The 17,800-nt window shown below is 43.0% G+C and overlaps 1 protein-coding gene across 1 annotated transcript in view; it reads right to left on the bottom strand.

Annotated features, from left to right (window-relative positions):
* GKAP1 (G kinase anchoring protein 1) overlaps window positions 1-17,725 on the bottom strand; it is a 42,001-nt gene extending 24,276 nt beyond the window's left edge. The window contains exons 1-3 of the mRNA XM_006135863.5: window positions 17,564-17,725; window positions 6,612-6,883; window positions 1,216-1,359 (exon numbers count right to left, since the gene is read on the bottom strand). Coding sequence (XP_006135925.3) covers window positions 1,216-1,359; window positions 6,612-6,830 — 363 coding nt within the window. The 5' untranslated portion in view covers window positions 6,831-6,883; window positions 17,564-17,725. The remainder of the gene's footprint in view (window positions 1-1,215; window positions 1,360-6,611; window positions 6,884-17,563) is intronic.
* Between the last annotated feature and the right edge of the window lie 75 nt (window positions 17,726-17,800).

Genomic DNA, 17,800 nt, shown 5'->3' on the forward strand with positions numbered 1-17,800 from the left:
CTTAAGTTCCTTAGGCTGCTGGTCCAGATCAGAGGCTGATCTAAGCGAGTTTTCCAATAAAAAAATAACTTGAGCTGGAGAGCTGTCTTTCTCTGCCAACAATTTTAAGTTTGCACAATGAGGGCATTTCCGAGCGTTATGCTGCTCTCCGAGGCAGTGGACGCATTGTGAGTGACCGTCCAATATCGGGATAAGCTCTTTACATGAGGTGGAGCACTTAAACCACGGTGAGCCAGGCATGCCTGTGGAATCAGTCAGAGATTGCAAAAAGGGATTAACTGGGAGAAAAAAAAAACCCCTTATACTAATCTAGATTTTTTTTAAACTAACAAAGTAATTAACTAAGTATTTAAACTCACTAACTAAACTACTATAATGACTTTTATTGGTTTTAAGAAGTATAATCATCCAAACATGAAGAAGCTAGGGCGCACTGCTGAATCCATCTGTAGCTGGAGGCGGCAGAGAAGGAACTGAGGAGTGGGAGGGAAGGCTCGTGCATACCCGGTACCTGCAGCCTAACAGTGCGCGGCTGCTGGTGTGCGGGTGCACGGCCCCAGGATACTGCTACAAAAACTCTACTATGAGGCTCGGTGGCAGCACACCGACCTAATGTGGAGCACCCACATTGACATAAATAATCCCTGATTCGAAGAAGAATTAGGGGTTATATATGGCAATTAGCAGACATCTTGCATTGATAGCGGAGACTATTCTTCACAACATAATGGCTTGTTAGGTGTGCTGCTATTCAAAAGATCTGGATTTGAGAGTAAACTCAACCCATCAGAGGATCAAGAAGAAAAAACCAACAGAAATGCTGTATTGATAAAAAGGGTGATGAAAAAGGAACTTCAAAATATTATTATAGCAAAGAAATACACCAGATTTAAATGTAAAAGTTGAGCAGAGCAGGGTATGTATACACTTATGCCATCCCTTAACATTTTTGTTTGCAGTTTTAGCCATGTTGACTCAGGATATTAGACAAACAAGGTTGGTAAGGTAGTATTTTGGTCTCTTTCATAAAAGAAGCTGTTCCTATAAAAGATTACCGTATCTACCTCAACTCATTAAAATGTTTGGAAGATGAATGACAGCCCATAAGCTGCTTTGAAAAATCTCAGCCATAGCTATTTCTCTCACATTTAGCTCTGAAGTTCGTATTATTCTGCAAGACAACCAAATAAAATAATTTGATATAACAAAGTTTACCTGTTCATCTCTTTGTCTCCATTCTTGCCAATTTTCTTCCTGAGAGTCCTTCTGCATTGGATTGTGCAATGTTTGTTCATGTTGAGACAGACAGCCTCCATGCAAGGATTTCTGAGGAATCTTTTTAAAAGCAAGATTTCGGAGCTACAAAGCAAGAATCAGGAATATAAATCAATGTGCTGCTATTTACTAGAATATTTGTGATTGTACAGCAACAATATGCTAGTTGGGTTCTCTTACACATTTAGGCCATGTCTACACTACTAGGGTATGTCTAAGACTACAGGGTTTTGTTGACAGAAGTTTTGTCAACAGATACTGTCGACAAAACTTCTGTCGACAAAGAGCGTCTAGACTACATCCAGTTCTGTCGACAAAGCAAGCCGCTTTGTCGACATAACAGTGTGGACGCAAAGGACAGTGTAGATGCAATAATGCCTTCTATCGACAGAACTCTGTCAACAAAAGGCGTTATTCCTCGTAGAATGAGGTTTACATACGTCGACAAAACTGCTGAGTTTTGTCGATGTTATGTTGACATAACTCAAAGGCAGTGTGGATGCAGGTATAGTTTTGTCGACAAAAGTCCACTTTTGTCGACAAAACCCTGTAGTCTAGACACACCCCTAACGTAGACAAAACTTATGTTGCTAAGGGATGTGAAAAAGCCACACCTCAAGCAATTTAAGTTTCACCAGCATAAATGGTAGTGTATTTAGCTTCTCATGCTGACATAGCTACTGCCACTTGTAGGGGGAGGTTTAGGTTGACGGGAAAGCTCTTTCTCTTCAGTACAGAGCAGTTGCACAAGCTGTGCCCCTGTAAGGTCTCTAGTGTAGACATAGCCTTAGGATCTGCCTATAACTTACATCAGCCTAAGCCTTCAGTCAACTTTTCATTTCACCAATTACTTAAACAAATGCAGCTGAAGTAGTTTCATTAGCTGATTATTATGATGTTTACAACAGAAGTGATACTACCTCACCCACCTTGTCTTTCTAATATCCTGGATCTGACACAGCACCCATAAACAGTGGATGCAGTGTCAGACTCAGATAATAGAAAGACAAGGTGAGTGAGGTAGTATCACATCTGTTGTTGGAAAAAAAAACCTAAGCTTTCAAATTACACAGCTCTTCTTAATTAAGTCAAGCATGTGTTAAGTACTACTTCAATCTGAAGAGTTATTTTTATAATTGTTTTCTGGCATGTGAATACCACGGTGATAGATACCTTGGATAACTACAAAATAATGAAAAGTAACATTAAAGACTCTCCAACTCAAAAGCCAGGAATTTCATAGTTCACCTTTAAAGTGCATGGTTGTCCTCCCAGCCCTAACTTTATACTACATTTAAAAAATAAAAACAATAGTAATACATAGACATAGGAAATACCATAGCAAAAAGACTACCTGTCCACTCAGTTACGTATTTTCATGAACAAAAGTCAGTGCCAGATGTTTCAAATACAGAATTAAGAGCCTTACTATGCAACTAATTCTAATTCTGAATGACTGTTTCACTGGGGATGGGGAAATGTGATTTTTCTGGACCACAGATGACATCCTTCAGAGTCTGATGTATAAGTCAGTCCTTACAATTGTATCTTAGATCGTGTAACATTAGATGATATTTTCACTCAAATTAATAATTCTTAAATATACATATGTATATATAAACTATTAAACAAGATGGTATTGATAATGTTGAAGCACCAAGGCTAGGCATGTTCCGCCCCCCCCCCCCGCTCCAATCAGAAAATGTTCAAGTTAATATTGCATCTGCAACATTGAAAAAAATCAGTTTTAAAAAATGCACCTTCCCAAAACTGTTTTGCCTACTATTGCTACAAGTAGGTATCAATTCTAAGGAGATATTTTTCTTTGCAACGCCTGTATAGGATTGGTAGACAATGCCAGGGAAGCCAGTTCAGAGAACTCTTCAGACTACAGATGTGAACAAATAACCAGTTAACCAGTACCTAATAATTACTTGGTCAAATTATACCTGGGAACAACCTCCCCACCCACAATCCACTGTGGGTAGAGAGCTGCTCCAGCCCTGTGAGGGCCAGGAGCAGAAGCTGGCTGCTCTATATTCACAGGTGCTGGGAGCAGGAGCTGGCCCCCCATGCTTGGGACTGCTGGCTCCCCCATGTGGTGGGGCTGACAGCGGTAGCCCCAAGCATTTGGGGCCAGGAGCAGAAGCTGCCCTCTCCCCCTGTACTTAGAGGGCTGCCAGATCCTGCTGCCAGCCCCCATGCACGGATCCCGCTTAATCGGTTAACTGGTTAAACCTAATGTTTAACTGGTTAACTGATTAATCGGGATTTTACATCTTGATGTCAGGCACAGCTAATGGTTCTAGCCATCTTACACTCCTCTTAGAATAATTTTCAGATCCTCTTGAATCACAGAATGTTATCAGTGTCAGGGGACAAAAAAGAATTCAATTCCTGCACAGAGTCGCAGACATAAATGAAAGGCTGTTGCTTCCCAATTTTTTTCTTAGTAGATGGAGGCACTGAAGAGACCTCAAACCCCTTGGAAAACTCTGCTGCTCTACTTGAGGAAATTGTATTCTAACAGTTAGTGCTGAAATATTAAAAGCTCTTGACTCTGGACAGGACAGAGTCTTCTTTGCCAAAAGGACTTCTTTTTGGGAAAAGATGGAGAATATAGTTCAAAGATTTCAACAACTAGGAATTGCAACACCTACCACAGGATAGTCTCTGAAATGCAAAAGCTTTATAAAGCCTACAACTGTTTTTGCTACATGCTAGTTGGAGACAAGTAATCAAATTGGACATCCCATCCTCAAATGATCATTCTTGGGCATTTTAGACACTGGATAACTTGGTTTATGTCTAACATTTCAGAAGCTTTGTTTATGTTTATTATTTTTCCAAGTAACTATTTTCAACAACTTAACCATCAAAAAATGTAACTATGAAGAGTATCCCAAAGCAGGGGAAAGTATGGGTTACAAATTCACTGAAGCTAGTGGACAGCGAAACCGAGGGATAGCCAGGATATGGGAAGTTTTATTTTATCAATTCTAGAACCTAAAATCTAAAACAGTTGTTTAAGGAATTCCATTAATCATGGTATGCAAGTCCAACAATTTGGATCTGCAGTTGCAATGTACAGATTTGAAAAGCCATTACTAGCAAGTATCCTCTTTCCTTTTTATATACTAACTACTTTAAAGGGCATTTTAAAAGATTTTATCAGCATACATACACTATGATGAAACAAGGAAATACAAGGATATTATGATGAATGGATCTCACCTCATCTCAGAACTTAGATGGCAAAATACTTCTAGATTCCTGTTTTTTACCTTTAAAAGAATTTAAAATGTAGCTTGTACTCCCTTAATTTCATCTTTAAAACATGGGAGGCTCCTGCTAAATAATTTGAGACTTTTTTCATAAAGGGTTTAGTGTCTTTCTCCAATAAATATTCACCACTTCCTCACTAGGGATGTAATAAGATATCCGTTTCCATGGTTAACCAATAAGCCTGGGCTTATTGGTTACCATGAACAGTTACATGCAGGCTCCCGCCCTGCTCCCAGGGAGCCAGCTGCCACCCCACACCCACAGCACAGGGCAACAACCTAGGAGTGGGGTGGGAGTAGACAGCTGGTACATGCCAGGAGCTGGCTTAAAAGCTGGCTCCCGGCATGTACTGGATCCCGGAGAGCTGGCTGCCAGCCAGGGCTGCAGGTGCATGCAACTGTGTAACCGCTAAAATTTTCAGTCATTACATGGTTACCAATTACCTGTTTTTTTTAATCATCGCTGTTCCTCACTGCAGCCCCATTGCAGCTAACATGGATCTCTCTCTCACAAGGCAGGAATTTTGCTGCAAGTGTCCTGTATAGTCTCTTTACAGAAGCGGCAGAACCTCACAGATAATGGAAATAAAAGAGCCACTTTTGAGGGCAACTATTATAGAACCACCAGTGAGAAGAGGCTAACAGCAATGCTTAATTTGTAACGAAAGAGGTGCTGAGGCTCAAGCAATTGAGTGCCAAGGCTCAAACAATCTTTTCTTCTACTTTCATACCTGGGGCAGTCAGACCAGAGGTGCTGGGGCTATGAAATGACAAGCTTAGAGGTGCCCTGGCTAACAGACAGAACTTGGTGAATGGTAAATAGTCACCGAACAGGAACCCGAAAAGAGCAGTGGATGGAAGTGCCAACAGTGAGCAGTGAGGAAGAAACCACAGTCCTCTTACCTTAAGGGCTATGTAATCAATGCTTTCAGCACAAAAAATACTAATAAGAAAGGGACAATACAATCATCACTTCTTCTCCATACTGTCATAGGATTATCTTCTATCCAGTTTCTCTCCATTTTTAAAATAGTAAGTCTCCTGTCCCTCTTCTAGTTCCTTCCTGCTTAGGATTACATTCTTTACTGGCTTCAGCTGTACTCAACAGCCTCTGCTCCCTTATGCGCCAGTTTAGAAACAACTATTCCAGCTCAAAGCAAATCTGCCGCATACCTCATTTCTAGCCCCACAACCTGGCTACGTCTACACTGGCCCCTAATTCCGGAAAAGTCATGCAAAGCAGGTAAGTCAGAATAGGGAAATCCACGGGGGATTTAAATATCCCCCGCGGATTTAAATAAACATGTTCACCGCTTTTTTTCCGGCTTGGGGAAAAGCCGGAAAAAAGCGTCTAGACTGGCGCGATCCTCCGGAATAAAGCCTGAAGGTAGGAATAAGAGATCCTCCGGAAAAGGGCTTTATTCCGGAGGATCGCGCCAGTCTAGACGCTTTTTTCCGGCTTTTCCCCAAGCCGGAAAAAAGCGGCGGACATGTTTATTTAAATCCCCCACGGATTTCCCTATTCTGACTTACCTGCTTTGCATGACTTTTCCGGAATTAGGGGCCAGTGTAGACGTAGCCCCTATGATTCTGCCAACTTGTTCTATGGTCTCTCCATCTCTTTCTGAGTGTAAGGCAAAATCCTACTGGAATGCAAAGATGCCAACCTCTGCTTCCAAAAAATGACTGTTTCTCAGTCCGTCCTATATCACTAGCAGAATAGGATCTGTGATCAGGAAATGGGAAAATGTAAGAAACTCAACTTATTTTCATGTAAATGTATAAGTAAATGTTTGATTAGTCAAGAGCCTCCCACATTTAAAGAAGTGTAGTTGTGACTGAACTTTAACAAAGTTTTAAGGACAATTTAAAAATTTTAAATGATACCTTTTAATGACTGACTGAAATTTTTGTTTTACAAAAGTAACACATAAAAAGCAATAAAAATAGCCACATTACTTAGCTAACAGATAAACAATTGACCCAAGGCATACAGGTAACTGTCATAACTGGACACCTTATATGTTACTGAAAATATAACAGCCTCTCTACCTCGTTAGCCTCGCTCTGCTGCTGTTCCTTCTTTTTTCTCCTCTTTTCTTTCTTCTTTTCATTTGTAGTTGATTTTCCCCCTGAAGCTTGAGACTTCCCAGCACCTCGACCACTTCTTCCCTTTCCAGTCTCTGAATCAGAACCACTACCACTATCCACTTGTAATAGAGCAAAGCGAGATGCAGTGGTGGGAACTGAACTGATTACAGCTGAGGCCATTGTATGGTTTGAGATTATTTTGAGGAGGACTTCTTATTCAAAGAAAATGCTTCCTGGGAATGTAGCAACAAAAAAAAAAGTGAAGGAATCACACCATTCTGCTTTACAAAAAAGCTTTTTTCAATAGTACATGCCTTCACATCAACAATTCAGACCTGGCAGTTATACAAGCTTTACGTAATTTGGGGATAAAAGGCTTCAGGATAAAACAGTGACTCATTTTACTTTTGAATTAATTATTTTGATAATTTAATAATTGTAATGTAATGTTTTGGTACTAGTACATGAACAAAAACAGTGAAAGTGAAGGCTTCTTACCAGTAACTACAGTTCTTTGAGATGAGCCACTGTGCACATTTATGCTTTTAGGAGCTGTAGCAACAATGCAGCAATCTTCTAGAAGCAGTACCTACTGTGGCACATGCCTGCCTCTCTCACTATTGTTAATGTTCTGGGAGCCACAGCATCCCCACAGCTTTAGCTCCTTTGACCTAAACCTAAGAGTCCTGCAAAGAGATATAATTCCAGGAAAGGGAAGGGGGTCCTTGGTAGTATGAATTTGTGAAAGCAAGCTCATCTCAAAGAACTCCAGTTATTGATACATAACCTCTGTTTCTTCTTCAAGAAGCAGGTACATTCCTACTTACTAGAAATTTTATCAAACAATATGCTTCCACACAGAAAGCTGAGCCTTTATAATGATTGAGGCTATGTCTAGACTGCAGAGGTGTCCCGGAAAAACTCCACAGCGACCAAGGAACGCGTCTGCTCCTCTGACATTTTTTGCAGAAAAGCAGAGGCGTTCTTTCGGAAGCCCTGTATTCCTCATAAAATGAGGAATACGGGCTCTTCCAAAAGAGAAGGTTTTTCTAAAATTTGGTCCAGTGTAGACGGGCCAAATTTCAGAAAAGCCTCTTCTGAAAAAACAATCGGAAAAAGGCACGCAAATTGCGGAGCACAATTTGCATATCTTTCTCCAAAAAAGAGAGGCAGTCTAGATGTAGCGTGTAATACTGTTACCCCAAACTTTGTTGTAACAGATCTTGAGGCAAAATGTAGGGAATAAAGCTTTATTAATGGTGTTCCATGAGCTTTAGGTTGCAGTTCTACAGATTTCAAATATATAAATGCATCTAAGGTGTGCCAGCAAAGTGACATTTATCTAGTGCAGAGGCTCCTTGAAGAAGAAATAGAGATGATTTACCAATAATGGGGAAGAAAGGGTTTGATGCAATCAGGTAGCAAGAGGAACTGGTGAAGGGCAGATGGCAGCTCTGTATGACAAATGAAACAGGTGAGCTCTATGCAAGTGGTTTCAGTCAGTGAGAATCACGCTCCCCAACTGACACAGCTGTAGCAGCCATCAACCAGTTACCCTCCCATTTTGGGGAGGCCAGCAGGGATTCTGCAAACAGGAAGGAGAAGGTTGCATCCCAGGAGTACTAGCCTTCCTGCCGGAGAGAGTCCAGTCTTGACCCCAGTGCTTACCACAATGTGATGCTTCCCAGGGGTACCGAGGGCTGCAAGGCCCTTTGCTATACCACTTGCCATTAGCACAAAGGACTTTTGTCTGTTTCTGCTGTGGAACAGCTCCCTGACTCCAACCACCTCTGGCAAACATAAGCACTGCCTTCAAGGTCTCCCAGGACTCACTGTATTTGCCTAGGTTGTTCATAGGTACACCCTCCAGTCCTCCAAGTGTCGCTCTGGAGTGCTCACTCACAATACCTCAAATCCTCTGCTCCCATCTTACAAGACTCAATTCAAGATTAACACTCTGCTTAACACACAGCCCTTAGATATATTTATAGTGAAAACAAGAACAAGTTTATCATCAAAGTCCAATAATCTTTTAATGATTTGAATCTCTAGAAACAAATGGTTAGATATAAAACAGACATAACACTTTCTAGAGTGTCAAATTAATTCAGAGGACAGTCACATATCTGCTACACAAGAGCTTACCTAAAGTCTTTTCCCCCAGTGTTTTCAACTTGGATGGCTGAGATCCCCCTTTCACAAAAATCAAGCCTCATGCAGCCTGTCTTCACAAGGATGCCAGAGTCTCTCACCACACCCCCAGATATACAACAGACCAGGCCTTTGATCTTCACCCAAAAACAGGATGCTCTCTCCCATCTCCTCCCCCCTTACCTCTTCCTGTTAATCTCCCTTCTGAAATCTCTACAAACTCTTCATTACCTTTCGACTCGTTATGCTAATACATCTCTGTTCTAAGACACTCAATATACAATGTGACTTGCCTTGAACTACGAGGCCTAGAGAACATAACTGTCAGCGTAAATACGTAACATCTAATATACTTCCTATGCAAACATCTCCTACTGATTATGATGATCTTTTTATATCCCAGTCAGCTGGCATCAAGAGATCCTTGAGTCGCACAGAACCCCATCTGCTTCCCCTGTTGGACACAGCCATGCTGAAGAGCTGGGGTTAGGAGAAGGTTGTATCCAGCAGGGATGCCAGTCCTCCCAGGGTGCAGCCTTCTCCTCTTTTGACTTGGCCTCTTCAGCACTGCTCCATTTGCTTTTTCTTTGGAGGGGGATCAGAATGGGCAGAGAGCTGGATCTCGACAACTGAAACAGACGGAGGCAGGAAGAAGGCTTGGTTCCTCAACTGCCCAATAGAGATTACCTCTCCTCACCCCTATTGGCACTGTGTACCCACCCCTCTCTTGTTTTCCAGTGCTTGAGTTATGGAAAAAAGAAAGTCAATGAGCCCTTAAGGATGCAGATGGTCCTGAAGGCAGGATGGGGCGAGGTGCTATGGCTCCTGTGCTGATATGCTCTGCACTGCCAAGCCCAGCTGCAGCAAGACTGTTTCTCCCTTCTACTCACTCTGCCTACTCTCCTAAATGCCCTCTTCCTTTCTTACTTGTTAGTCTCCACTTCTGCCCCATCTTCTCACCTACCACTACTGCTTAACTCTGTCTCACCTATTCTTGTTTCTCTTACCCTACCTCTAACTCCATCCCCTTAATTCCTATGTTGTTCCCCACTCAACAACTCTCCTTCTGCCTGCCACTATCCCTTACATCTCTAACTGTCTTTTGCTCCATTACCATCTACTGCAGCTGCCTTTAATCTGCCTTTTCCCAATTTCTGCATCATACCAACATACTCTAGCACCCCGCTCTTCTCTGGCTACACCATGCCATCCCCATCACTGCCTTCCCTTTTCCACTGACTATCCCACAAACCACAAACTCCAGCTCCTCTAGTGTGATGTACTTACAAGGGACAGGTCTAGACTCCTATTCCAGAATTCCCTAGGTTCCCAATGGTGACTACACCGATTCTAACCTCTTTCTTCCATGTAGGTCCCCTACCACCCTCACCCAGCCTCCAAACTTCCTTCTGCCCCCAGCTAGGGATGTGAACGACTAGTCAACTATCCGATAAGCAAATGCTTATTGGATAGTCAACACCCTAATTGCCTAACCACTTCCTCCCCTTGCTGCCTCTATCAGAAAGAGGCAGCAAGGGGAGGGGAAGAGGAGGGAGTGCTTCAAAGCTCTTAATTTGAAACCAATTCCTTGAATTGTCCCCAACAGCCATCAAAATACTTGTTCACTTTGCGTATCTGAGTGAAGTTGAGGTTTTTCTTCGACTATTTGCTTCAAAAAGTAAATATAGAAGCTGCTTGAACAGAGACTGATCTGCGGTTGAAATAATCAGGAATCAGACCTAACACTGCACAAACTGTGCACTAGCAGACAGGCTAATTCTATTTACTGAGACAAAGATGGGTCATTAAGAATTCTTTTATATTCAAGGTTATTCAGTTGTAGAGTAGTGATACTGTACTGTATAAAAAGCATATATCTATCTATCTCTATATATATAGCAATATGTTATTAGCCAAGATAAAACCTTCTTGAAGTATGGAAAAATATTGTTTCTTAGAAATAAGGGGGGAGGTCCACACTGGACTGCTCTCCTAATAGAAAAGAATACAAGTTTCAGAAGTACTCTTCTGCTAAATTGTAATTCTCCTTTCTATTGAGACTGGTCTGTTTGGATAGGTTTTGGGAAATGAAGGCATTTATCCTTGGATTCTCTTCATAAGCACTGAAAAAACTAGATTTTTTTTATATACTACTAATCTATTTTGGCAAAAAGGTAGTACCCTCATAACATTTAAGCTGTAAAACTTAATTCTCTTGTAAAATTAAGATGTAAAAATGAATTATCTTATTATGCAAGTGAGGTCTTGGAAAAAATAATAGATTGCTTGATTAGGGTGATCATCCATCGGCATGCTGGGAAAGGAATTTAGGATGAGGACAAAAAGATCACTGTTTACTTATGGAAGATTATAAAAGGAAGGATCAGCTACAAGAACTTGAAGCTCACTGACCTTTCTCCAGAAAATGGATACAAGTAGTGTGAACTTTGCACAGGAACTGAAAAGAGCTGACTCTCACAAGTTCAAAAAAGGAATATGTGTGTGTTTTAAAATCAATGGAAAGATGATCAGATCTTCCATAAAAACTTTTCCTAAAGTAGGACTAAAACACATGGTAGTTACTCATAGTAGGTAGGCAGGAAGGGATTTAAGGTATACCATTACAGAAAACTGAATGATAAAGTGTTTTTTGACTGAAGATACTGAAACTATGAATCAAGAGTTGGCAATTAATTATTTTTCTTCACAGCAAAACCAACTTCACTACTCCAAATATGAAAGAACAAGTGATTTTTCAGATTGTCCCAGGCTATGAAAGAATTCTAGAAAAATGGTGTAGGATGCTCGCTGTTATAGGGAATTGAGTGAATTAAGAGAAAACATCTGCTCTCCATTCCAAAAGAACATCTGCTATTCACTACTAGTGTACACTTTTAAATGGTTAACCCAAGCATGGGCAAAATACCGCCTGCAGGCCAGATACAGCCTGCCAAGCCACCAGATCCAGCCCGTGGATGTTGGAGGGATCCTCAGCCAGGTTCCCCACTCCCTTCACCCCACCTGCACTCCAAACACAGCTGTGAGGCAGTTTTTCTTTAAAAACTGAGTCCAGAGGGGAGTGTGGAAAGTTTTAGGAGCTGTTCCGGCCCCCAGCACAATCCCATTGGCTGGTTTCTGGCCAGAAACCCATCAACGGGAGCTGCCTATTTCAATAACAGGCAGCCACCAAGCACAAGGGGCTCCAGTTTGTGCGGGGGCAGGGCAGACATCAGGGTTTACTCTAAGATGCAGCAGCACAGCTTCACAGGTGATTCATCAGCCTGGTCCAGTCAGAGGCTCAGGGCTCAGAACTGAATGACTGGGCAGGGCCAATTAATCACATGTGAAGATGTGCAGCTGCACAGCTGAGAGAGAACACTGACTGGAAGGGAGGCTGATTCAGGAAAAGGCTGCTGGCTGGTAAGTCTCCTGGCCACACCCTGCCCCTGGCACCACAATCCCACCCTTCTCCAACCCTCTGCCCCCCGACTATACATACCCAAATCCTCTACCCCCATCCAGCACCCATATCCCATCCCATATCTGGCAACCCCAACCCTATGCCCCAGATCACAGTCCTCTCCTGCCCTAGCTCACAACCCAAATCCCTGCACCCCCTCCTGTACCCCAATTCACTGCCCTAGGTCACAATTCAACCCCCTGCACTCTACTCCAGTGCCGCAGGTCACAAATGCTTTCACCCAAACTCCTTTCCCAAGCTCCCTTCTGCACCTAACCTCCATCTCAAACCCCGCTCCGCCGCCATTAATATCATGGAAGAGTGCAGCCCTTGTCCACTTTCCAAATTCTTGGAGTGGGCCCCCATAAAAAAACTATTGCCCACCCCTGGGTAAACCAATGGGACTGGCAGCTGGGACCCGGGTCAGGAGTAGAGCTGAGCAGCATGCCCTCCACACTCTGTGGGGAACAGGTCCAGGCCCCATCTGTGTCACACCCTTGAATGGTATTCTACACCCCCTCCTCCCCAGGGGCTTCACTCCAAATTCAATTCCTTTCTGCTAAAATTTTGAAGACATCTGAGATGATCACTATGGAAGAGGCTGGAAAGGGCAGAGATTATTCCCATCTGAATAAAGTGCCTATGATTCCATTACTTGAGTTAAGTGAACATCTTTTTATGTTCTATTAACAAGAAAAGTGTCTTCCACATGTAGAACATAAAGCTCAGCTAAATAGTTTTACAAAGGTTTTATTCTCAGTCAACCAAAAGGAGTATCCTAAATGGCTGAAAGTCTCAAGGGTCAGGGAGCAATGTAAGAAACCATGTGCTGATCAGAATTCTCATACAGTATAGTTCTGCATGTATTTAGGTATCTGTGCTCTGTAAGGAATGTTTTTCCTTGTGTCAAATCCAACAAATAATGCAGTTCTTTTCCACACTATGCTGTCACCTAACCCCTCTTCAGTGATCATTCTCATGAGACCATATGAACAGTTTAAATGCATTCTCTTCTGGGGCTGAGAAAAATAATATAAGGAGAAAAGGGGTTCCTATTAGAAAAATTTTGATTCTCCAAAAAAATCAGAGGCTAGTTTGGATCTCAGTTAAATTCCTGAATTAGAAAGCTCAAGTTTCAAATAACTGTCCTGGATTTAAGTTCTCAAAATGTCAGATACTGGTGGCAACTCACTTAAGGTGGCAGCCTAACTATAATGGGGGTGTAAAATCCCACCTAATTGATTAACCAGTTAAACATTATGTGGAGGTGTGCCTGCCAAGACCAGGCTGAAGCAGTCCTCCTGCCGCAAAAGCAGTTGGAACAGCCCCTGCATGCACGGCGCCTAGGCCTGCAGCAGACAGAAGCTGCTTCAGATGACCAGAGTATCCAGTGTGCAGTGAGCCTCCCGCAGGGCAGGCGCAGCCCCTTTCCCATGACAGGTGCCAGTTAACTGTTAAGTATCACCTGTTAAGGGTGATGCTTACCAGTTAACCTTTCACATCCCTAAAGCCTGTATCTGGATGACTTGTTAGTTTGGAACTCATCTCAACAACCTCCAATAGCACTGACTGAAGTATTTATTTACTTCAAAAGTAAGTATAGTAATCAGTGTCTATTTTTTTTAGATAAACCATTCCTAACAGAAATCTTTTCTCCCTCATATTAATTTTTTATTGTTCCCATCTCCAGATGGGAATGCATTTATGCCCTTCATATGGTTACATTAGAAGGGTTTCTGAATGGAAAAATGCTGCATATCTATGTTGGATAGTTCAAATTACCATGGATATGACTCAGTATTAAGAGTATTTTTATGTCTAAAGATCAACAAACACAGTAGCTTATAAGAGAGCACCACATTTATAATGTGTTTCAGGGAAACAATAATAGTAGATCCAAAATATAGCCCTCTTCCCTTCTTATTCATTTACAAAGTCATTAAATTTATTTATATATAAACACACTTTCCGTTAAAAGTAGACATATCTGAAAACTCCTGAACAGCACCATAACAAACCATCTTGTGGCAGAAATGTTAAGGCCACAGATTTAAATTTCAAACATCTGAGCATCTATGAAAAGGACACACTTAAAAATGTATGAAAAATACCCATGGCAGTATCCTTTTACATTTTTGTATAAGTGGGCTGATACTAAGTAGGCAGACAGCAAATTTGTAACCATCATAATTAGAATTGTTTTATTTCCTGAAGTATATTGTAAATGTTAGATATTTATTCCTAGTGATCAGTCTTATTTCCTCCTTCATAATATTTTAAAGGTTTGTTTGGGTTTTTTTTGTTTTTTGTTTTTGTTGTTTTTTTTACAGCAAATGTAATAATGCAAGAATAGAAACTGCCATTTAAAAACAGCTTATTTTTGATCCAGCCAAACTGAAGTTAGCCATTTTGGTCAAGATTTTCTTAAAGTAACAAGTGATTTTTGGATGCTCTTCTTAAGACTCCATAAAAGGGCCTCATTTTCATACAACGCACAGCAGCTTCTGACCATCAAGCTCCTTCAAGTTGTCATATCTGGGTAGTCAAAAATTAAGACACTCAAAAATACTATCACTTTTGAAAAGCAGGTTTATTTTTAAGTGTGCAGTGTTAAGTAATGCAAACTCACATTTCCAAGCTATCAAAATATTCTTTACCATAATGACATACTATTACTGACATATAGCATAGCAGTTTTTTCTAGGGCTGTCAAACAATTAAAACATTTAATTGCGATTAATCGCACACACTGCTCCTTTGAAACGTTGTGGCGGTATTTCGAAGGGGCAGCATCGCAGGAGCCCGGGATCAGGTGGAGTCCCCAGCTGACCCCAACTGCCTTCAGCGCTGCCCCATTGGAAAAGCTGCCCTGGCGTTTCCAAGGGGCAGCACCACGGGAGCCCAGGATCAGCTGGAGTGCTCAGCTGACCTCGGGCTCTGTGCAACGCTGCCCCTTTGAAATGCCAGGGCAGTGTTTCCAAGGGGCAGCTCAACAAAGAGCTGGGGATCAGCTGGGCACTCCAGCTGATCCTGGGCTACATGTTGCCCTGCTCCCTTGGAAACGCCACCCAAGCACCTCAAAGAGGCAGCTCATTAGGAGCCTGAGATCAACTGGAGTGCCCAGCTGACACCAGGCTCCATGTTGCACTGCCCCTTTGAAATGCCACTTCAGCACTTCAAAGGGGCAGCACTGCACAGAGCCCCGGGGTCAGTTGGGAACTCCAGCTGATCTCAGGCTCCTAACGAGCTGCCTCTTTGAGGTGGCCGGGTAGTATTTCAAAGGGGCAGTGCAGCATTAACGCTGAGATTAACACGTTAAAAAATTAATGTGTTAATCCTGCCTGGTGTTAAGTGCAGGCGTTAACGCACATCAATTGATAGCCCTAGTTTTTACAAATGGAAATACACGAGTAGCTATGGTCATGTGTGATAGGCTCAAAAGCATGTGTAAAAAGATGGTTACAACCCTTTCACTTCTCTTGTCTTAGGTACTTTGTGCAACAGTAACTGTCCAGGAACACAAGTTTTTTACATTTTGTTTCCAATGTGTATATACCTAAGGCATTTTTTGGTTTTGTTTCAAAATAAAAGTCCTGAATTCTCTAACACTCACCTGTCAAAGACTAAGAGGCATTGATCATCCTCATTAGTAAATAGGAAGCATCAAACTGCCAAAGTTCAATATATCTTATTACAGCAGATCTCATGCACATTCCCTTATCTGTGCATTCATACAACTGTGTAGCTCAAGAAAAGCACTGCCTGCCGTTTGACCAGCACTCTTCTCCTTTTAAACCACCTCCCTTTTCTCCCCTGAAGTTTTATCAGTCTTTAAATCTGCATTAAGTAGTTTAAACCACTCAATCTCTAGAGTAGCTTAAACAGACTAAACCTATAAATTCTTAAGCTTAAATTCTGCAATGAGCTCTATGCAGGTGTACCTGTGCATCCACACAGAGCTGAACTAAATCCAAAAGAGTCTGGTTTTAGAGATCCACCTCTGTAGAGCTTGCTGCAGGATTGGAGCCTCAGTATTAAATAGTTTAAACAGATCTAAAGGTTTTAGGTTTAAAATGGAAAAAATGCCAGCAGATACCATGTAAGTGGTTAGAAAGTGGTATTTGGCCAAGGGATGATTAGTAGTACAAGTTGGAGTTGGTTATGTTCTCTTAGTTCAGGACTCTGATATCTTATATCATTAATATCTTAAATATTCATAGATTTCAAACGACCAGAAAAGTGTTCCTTAACACAGGATTTGTTTTAGGATATGTCATTGGGACTGAAAAAAAATCAACCAAAAATGAAGAAAACCAGTTTGTTAAATTTTAAAGCTGTTTAGATCTATTTTGAAAGGTCACACTCAACCTAGCATGCATCCATGCACTACTCCTTTACCACACACATGCCAAACAACTCTAATATTTATATCTGGGGTAAATCCAAACTCTTTTTGCCAGCCAAGCAGAGGCATGAATGCTCACTGAGGACTATGACCAAGCAAAATCTCAAGCGCAAAATTAGAAATGTGTCTCATTCTTTTCTTTAAAAACAAGCGCAGCTAGAATTGTTTAAAGAAAGAAGTGAGTGTTTTTCCGTGGGCAGTGACGAAGGGGACTTGGCGGCTCAAGCGTTAGGAAAAGGCCGCAGACAGGCGAGGTTTCAGTTACACAGGGAACGTGCAGACCAGGGGCTCGTCGGACTTATGCTGGGGCGCCGCGTTGCAGGCAGAGCTGGGCCAAGCAGGGGGTCACGCGGCAGCCGAAACGCTGGGAAGAGCCGCCGTTTTCAAGAGAGGGGAACGGGCCAGCGGAGGCTGAACTCCAGGGCGCTCCCCGACGGGACCCGCGGGAGGGGGAGCTCCTCTCCCGAGCCGCCCGCGCTAGCGCCGCAAGGGTTTAGCTGCCCGCGGCTCCGGGACGGGACGGGACGGGGGGGGGGGGGAGAGGGAACAGGCTCGCCTGGCTGCAGCGGCCGTCAGCGCTTGGCGGCCGCAGCCCCCGCCTGAGCGGCGGCAGCAGCAGATCCCGACACTCCCATGAGCCTGGCGCAAGGGCAGCGGTGAGCGCCAACAACGGCTCCTTCGCCAGTAACTCCCCATCCAGCAGGCCCCACTGAGGCAGGGGCAACGTCCCATCCAGCCCGCCCCTCCTCCTGGCGGGAGGCTGTCGGTCGGGGGAAGGGGCTGCGGGATACTCATCTTCTACGGCGGGGGGAGGGAGTGAAGGGTCGCGACGGGGCAGCTTGGGGGGCCTGCAGAGCAGGCGAGCGGACGGACACACTCTGGGGCCGCAGCACTCACTCCTTCTCCAGGACGGCTCTGTGCCCGGCCGCGGAGCAGCTGTCAGTGTCACTGTTGTCTGCTAACAGGTGGTAATAACGGCTCCTGCGACACCGGGCCGGACTGTTGCGGAGAAGCTCGTGCCGCGATAGCGAAGGGAGGGGGGGCGTTTTTCGCTCGCGGGTTTGTTTATTTACCTGGTTCGTTGATTGGCTGACTCCGCCGCGCCCGCGCGTGCGCAATAAAAACGACGTGTGA

The sequence above is a fragment of the Pelodiscus sinensis genome, chromosome 6, assembly GCF_052426305.1.
Source record: "Pelodiscus sinensis isolate ZL-2025 chromosome 6, ASM5242630v1, whole genome shotgun sequence".
In the NCBI taxonomy this organism is placed as follows: Eukaryota; Metazoa; Chordata; order Testudines; family Trionychidae; genus Pelodiscus; species Pelodiscus sinensis.